The sequence below is a fragment of the Myotis davidii genome, unplaced genomic scaffold (genome assembly GCF_000327345.1).
Source record: "Myotis davidii unplaced genomic scaffold, ASM32734v1 scaffold134, whole genome shotgun sequence".
Classification (NCBI taxonomy): domain Eukaryota; kingdom Metazoa; phylum Chordata; class Mammalia; order Chiroptera; family Vespertilionidae; genus Myotis; species Myotis davidii.
Window position 1 is genome coordinate 4,495,375 of NW_006288853.1, and position 6,588 is coordinate 4,501,962.

Consider the following 6,588-nt stretch of genomic DNA (forward strand, 5'->3'; position numbering starts at 1 on the left):
ACCCCCTTTAGTCGGGGCCTTCCCTTCCAGATCTGCCAGCCCCTTCCCTGCCGTCCCAGCCTCAGCACTTGGTATGAGCCACCCTCCTCCCCAGACGCCTAGGAAAAATGTGCTCAGGGCCTTTGTGTGAAGTCAGGAGAGGCCTAGGCGGGCTCTGAAAGCGAGCTGATGGGCCAGACCGAGTAGAGGTCTGGTCCCCAGGGCCCACGGTGAGCCCCTGGTGTTTGGGGCTGGGAGAGGCTGGAGATAGGGGAGAGGGGCCAGGACCAAGAAGAGGAGGAAAAACCTGATGACGAGGGAGGGTGAAATGAATCTCCTCAGCAGGGTGTGAGGTGCTACAGGCTCCCGATGGGGTCCTAGGGCAGCAGGCAGGCAGGCCTGGGAGCCCAGAACCCCAGGACCGAGAATCTGACCTGAGGAGGAGGCCCGGACTGGGATTTTTAAAATCTGAGCCGCCTCCTGCCCTACCTCAACCCCCTCATCAGTGACCCTAAGGGCACCTGCGGTGCCACCCTCCTGGCCCGTGGCCATTGGCCATCCATGGGCTGGAGGCTGCACCCACAGTAGGGCCTTCCCTGCAGCTCGCTGTCCTCACCCTGGAGGACCCCTGAGCTGTAGACCCTGAACGAGCTGCTCTTTGCCGTGTGCGTGCTCCTGGCTTTGGTCCCCCCTGCCTGTGCCCTCCCGACAGGGACTACCAAGCCACCTTCAGCCTCCCTCCATCTGAGCCCCGTTCCTCTCCCTCTGGTCCGGATGTGCTAACGAAGAGGCCTTCAGGCAATATCTGGCTGCCAGATGTGCCGTCGTCAGCCTGCACATAATTTTTTCTTTAATTTTTATTAATTACCACCTCATTCCACACCCAAAATCTGTATTCCTAGTTCCTCTTGGAAAACAGGAAGTGATACCAGGGCCAGTCTGCCACTGCCTGGTAGGTTTGGAGCTGAGTAGCCCCACCCCCTTTAGTCAGGGCCTTCCCTTCCAGATCTGCCAGCCCCTTCCCTGCCGTCCCAGCCTCAGCACTTGGTATGAGCCACCCTCCTCCCCAGACGCCTAGGAAAAATGTGCTCAGGGCCTTTGTGTGAAGTCAGGAGAGGCCTAGGCGGGCTCTGAAAGCGAGCTGATGGGCCAGACCGAGTAGAGGTCTGGTCCCCAGGGCCCACGGTGAGCCCCTGGTGTTTGGGGCTGGGAGAGGCTGGAGGCGATAGGTCTCTGGTAACGTTCACCCAGGTCTACATCACTGTGCTGGACGAGAATGACAACAGCCCTCAGTTTGACGTCACCTCCGACTCGGCTGTCAGCGTGCCAGAGGACTGCCCCGTGGGCCAGCGTGTGGCCACTGTCAAGGCCCAGGACCCTGATGCCGGCAGCAACGGGCAGGTGGGCATCAAGTGAAACAGCTCGGGTCAGCTCTCTCAGCAGGGGCTTCCCATAGACCCTCCAAGCCACCCCTTCACCGAACAGGAAGCTGGGACCCGCTTCATCACCTCTCACCTCTCTCCTCCCTGACAGGTGGTTTTCTCTCTGGCCTCGGGCAACATCGCTGGGGCCTTTGAGATCGTCACCACCAATGACTCCATCGGCGAAGTGTTCGTGGCCAGGCCCCTGGACAGAGAAGAGCTGGACCACTATATCCTCAAGGTGCGGACCCGCCCCCTCAGGTCGCTGTTGACCACCCAGGAGAGCGCCTGGTCCTTCACATCCTGGTAGTCAGCTCCTCCGCTGTCACCAAGTCCCGGGCGGCAGGTGGCACGTTAGGGCCAAGAGCATGAGTGAGGCCAACCCGGAGAGGGCACCTGGGAGGGGCTCGGGAGCCAGGGAAGGACCAGCAGAGGTTCCCGTCCCGGCCGTGAGAGCCGGGAGAGCAAGCCTGGCAAAGCCCGGGCTCTTCCACAAATGCACTGCGAAACTCAGGCAAGTGGTTTACTGTCTGGGCCTCAGTTTCCCCTCTTGTGCAATGGGCAGAAAACACCTGCCTGGCCTGCCTCTGCTGAGGTGAGGGGTCACGAAGGCCACCGTTACCGCTGAGTTGCTGTGCTGGCATGTCTCCCGAGGGGTCTCTGGGGACCCAGGGCTGTGCTTCTGCAGGATCCTGAGCCCCCAGGGCACTCCTGCAGGCACCCAGGAAGCATCGTGGCTCCCAGGACGGGTTCAGTCTGTGTCTGTGCTGCTCAGCGATTATTTGCGGCTCATTTGCCAGAGTTCAGATCCAAGTGCATGGAACAGGGGCCTGTGAAGCTAAAGGCAGGAACCCTGGGTCCAGTTGCAGGCCTGGGGTCATGGTCAGGGGCTGGCACAGCCCAGAATACAGTCAGGGCTAAGGTTGGGAGGTGAAGACTAGGCACACCCAAGTCAGATTGCAAATGAGGGTCCCAGGGCAGACAAGAGGTGAGCAAGCATTGTTTGCAGCACGGGGCAGAAGGCAACGGACTTAGGGAGAGCCCAGAGCTGGCGCCCCAGCCCCAGGGACAGGGATGGGCCAGGGAGTCTGTCTGTCCTTCCAACCTCCCCACCTAGTAGATAGGACTCTGTATTCCTGGTCCTAACCCGCCCGTTAGCCCTGACCCCAGTCACCCCTTCCTCCTAGGTGGTGGCATCTGACCGGGGCACCCCTCCACGGAAGAAGAGCCACATCCTGCAGGTGACCATCCTGGACGTCAATGACAACCCCCCAGTGATCGAGAGCCCCTTCGGATATAATGTCAGCGTGAACGAGGTGAGGGCACTCCAGCACCTGTACAGACGGACACCTGGGGTGGACAGTGGGCATGAGCCGGCTGCCAACACCTGCTTAAATGTCTGCCTGGCCCACTAGTCTCTCAGATCTCGGGGTGGGGACAGTGGCTCATTCATAACTCTAGTCCTAACGCCTAGGCTAGGTCCTGAGTGAGTGTCTTTGTGGAAGGAAGAGAGGAGAGGAGAGGGAGAGAAGAGGTGGCCCTCTCCCACCCACAGAGAGCGGAGGTGTGCCCTGCGAGAGCTGCTTTACAATAAACCAGCTCTCTGGTTACTCAGTCCTACGACTGAGCCCCTCCAGGAGAATATCTTCCCCAGCATTGCTGGGTATCTCGCCAGGTTGGACGTTCATGAAGGCAGGATGACATAGGGGTTTCGAGGCCAGCTCTCAGGCCAGCCTCCCGCAATTCAGCCCTGGTTCTGCCACTGACGCTGTGTTACTTGCACACATTCCTTGCCTGCACCAGAGTTTTCTCATCTGTAAATGGGAGTGACACCAGCACCTGACACGTAGGGTTGTAGGGGAAGTTACAGCGTTAGCACGGCCCCTGCATGTAGTAGGTGCCCACACCATCTTCACCCTCCTCGTCACGGCTCCAGCATAGACAGCCAAGCTTTCTGGGGGTCCAGTGAGGCCCCTAGGCTCCCGGAGCAGGGGCTGGGCTTTGCCCCATTGACTCCAGAGTGACCCGGTTCCTGTTCTCTTCCCAGAACGTGGGCGGGGGCACTGCCGTGGTCCAGGTGAGAGCCACTGACCGTGACATCGGGATCAACAGCGTTTTGTCCTACTACATCACCGCGGGCAACGACGACATGACCTTCCGCATGGACCGCATCACTGGGGAGATCACCACGCGGCCCGCCCCACCCGACCGCGAGCACCAGAGCTTCTACCACTTGGTGGTCACCGTCGAGGACGAGGGCACCCCTCCACTGTCGGTGAGTGACAGGGGCGGCCATGGGGCAGGGAGGGGGGGTGAGGGGCAACTGCGCCTTCTGTGTGAGGGGAACACGACGGGAGGGAACGGGGCGCCGTGCTTGCGTGAATCCTTGACAGCGCCTTCATCGTGCCTTTAGTCCGTCGGCTTCTGAGTATGTAGGGGGAGCCTGCAGAAGCGAGGGTCTCTGTTTAGTCGTCTTTGCTCACACAGCTCTATGGGAAGGTACAAGTTGAGCCTGTGCCTCGGGCCTGGCCAGCCCCGATACCACCTGCCAAGCTGTGGGCCTGTGGGGCCATACCACTTGCCAAGCTGTGTGCCTGTGGGGCCACCCTAACCCATGTGGTGGCGCCTCTGTGCCAAGCAGGAAAGGTGCCCTCTGGCCTCATCCCATCTTGGTGTGATGCGCCGTGGTCATAGTAACGCGTCAGGGCTGGAAGGGGCTAATGTCCATGGGCTGGCCTGATGCTTGGATGGGCAGGGCTGCTGCCAAGGTTTGCAAGGTTGGAGAAGGAGGTGGGGGCAGGCAGGGCTGGATGGTGAGACGGTCTGGGGGCCATGGGCTGGGATTGGAGCAATTTGCAATTTGAGAGTGGAGAACTGTGAGCTGGCCGCGTGATCTCGAGCAAGTCAGAACCTCTCGGAGTACCGGTTCTGTCATCTGCAGGAGGGAGATGGTGTCTCTTTCATAGGTGGTGTTGGGAACTGAATTAGCTCGTGTCGGTGGAGTGCTTGGTAAACCTTGAGGAGGAGGAGGACTGTATGAACGATCTGTCACCACAATAATAACAATACTGCCTTACAAACCGAGCCAAACAGAGGGACATGCAACAGCCACTGATCTCGCTCCAATTCTGAGGCTGGCAGCTTAGTCCTGGCTTAGCTGGGCGATTCGCTGCTCTCAGCTGTGCTCCCCCAGGTGCTGGGCAGCTGAGTGTGGGCCGGATGGCTGTGCTTCTGGGGTCAGTTGCCTGTCAGCTGGGGTGGCCAGGCAACCGGGCTACCTCTCTGTCCTCTGCTAGGAGGCTGGCCCATGCTTGTCGCGTGGAGCTAGACGGGGTCCAGGAGAGACGGCAGAGCCTGGACTGGAACAGGGTCACTTCGGCCACATTCTGTCGGCCAAAGCAAGTTGCAGAGCCAGCTCAGATTCAAGGTGTGGGGAAATAAGCGATCTTTTGAAGGGATGAGCTGTAATGTCACATTGCAAAGAGTGTGGCTAGGGGGACATTTTTGTAATCGGTCCACCCTAGGGACCCTAGTTACAAATGAGGCCTCAGCTCTGACCCTCTGCCCCCAACAGGTGACTATGTTAGGCCCCCTCCCCTTTGGTGTTGGCACGGTGGGCTGTGGGGTCAGAGCAGGTCCTGACTGGGCTCTTTATCTGAAGTGTCTATGGGAGGATGGTGGCATTGGGCCAATCCTAGGGAACCACATGCCTTGAAGCCCAGGAAATAGAGCTGGCTCTGGGCACCCAATGGGCATCTCAGCCCACGGCTGCCCAGTGTCAGCACTAACCACTTCAGCCATTCACACCCAGTGGGCCAATCAGAGGCACAGTTACGGGTCACGTGTCATTAGCTGAAGGGGCGCAGGGAAGAGTATAATTTTAATGGCACATAGCTTCAGGGTGAATCATCTTGGTCATCGCTCCAGTAGCATTTAGAGATGTGTTTGGCTGCAAGTAACAGAAACTGAACTGTGGAGTCATAAATAAGTCAGAAAGTACTTTTCCCACAGAACAAAAACTCTGGAGAGAATTACAGATGTCGTTGTCTGTGTTCAGTGAAGTGAGAGCATAGACAGCCAAGCTTTCTGGGGGTCCAGTGAGGCCCCTAGGCTCCCGGAGCAGGGGCTGGGCTTTGCCCCATTGACTCCAGAGTGACCCGGTTCCTGTTCTCTTCCCAGAACGTGGGCGGGGGCACTGCCGTGGTCCAGGTGAGAGCCACTGACCGTGACATCGGGATCAACAGCGTTTTGTCCTACTACATCACCGCGGGCAACGACGACATGACCTTCCGCATGGACCGCATCACTGGGGAGATCACCACGCGGCCCGCCCCACCCGACCGCGAGCACCAGAGCTTCTACCACCTGGTGGTCACCGTGGAGGACGAGGGCACCCCTCCGCTGTCGGTGAGTGACGGGCGGCCATGGGGCAGGGAGGGTGGGTGAGGGGCAACTGCGCCTTCTGTGTGAGGGGAACACGATGGGAGGGAAGGGGGCGCGGCGCCGTGCTTGTGTGAATCCTGACAGCGCCTTCATCGTGCCTTTAGTCCGTCGGCTTCTGAGTATGTAGGGGGAGCCTGCAGAAGCGAGGGTCTCTGTTTAGTCGTCTTTGCTCACACAGCTCTATGGGAAGGTACAAGTTGAGCCTGTGCCTCGGGCCTGGCCAGCCCCGATACCACCTGCCAAGCTGTGTGCCTGTGGGCCACACTAACCCATGTGGTGGCGCCTCTGTGCCAAGCAGGAAAGGTGTCCTCTGGCCTCTTCCCTCTCATCATGTTGGTGTGATGCGCCGTGGTCATAGTAATGCGTCAGGGCTGGAAGGGGCTAATGTCCATGGGCTGGCCTGATGCTTGGATGGGCAGGGCTGCTGCCAAGGTTTGCAAGGTTGGAGAAGGAGGTGGGGGCAGGCAGGGCTGGATGGTGAGATGGTCTGGGGGCCATGGGCTGGGATTGGAGCAATTTGCAATTTGAGAGTGGAGAACTGTGAGCTGGCCGCGGGCCGCGTGATCTCAAGCACGTCAGAACCTCTCAGAGTACCGGTTCTGTCATCTGCAGAAGGGAGATGGTGTCTCTTTCACAGGTGGTGTCGGGAACTGAGTTAGCTCGTGTCGGTGGAGTGCTTGGTAAACCTTGAGGAGGAGGAGGACTGTATGAACGATCTATCACCACAATAATAAAATCACTGCCT

The 6,588-nt window shown here is 59.2% G+C and overlaps 1 protein-coding gene across 1 annotated transcript in view; it reads left to right on the forward strand.

Annotated features, from left to right (window-relative positions):
* CDH23 (cadherin-related 23) overlaps positions 1 to 6,588 on the forward strand; it is a 413,720-nt gene that overhangs the window by 315,493 nt on the left and 91,639 nt on the right. Inside the window, exons 34-37 of the mRNA XM_015562107.1 lie at positions 1,231 to 1,380; positions 1,513 to 1,641; positions 2,588 to 2,716; positions 3,448 to 3,675. Coding sequence (XP_015417593.1) covers positions 1,231 to 1,380; positions 1,513 to 1,641; positions 2,588 to 2,716; positions 3,448 to 3,675 — 636 coding nt within the window. The remainder of the gene's footprint in view (positions 1 to 1,230; positions 1,381 to 1,512; positions 1,642 to 2,587; positions 2,717 to 3,447; positions 3,676 to 6,588) is intronic.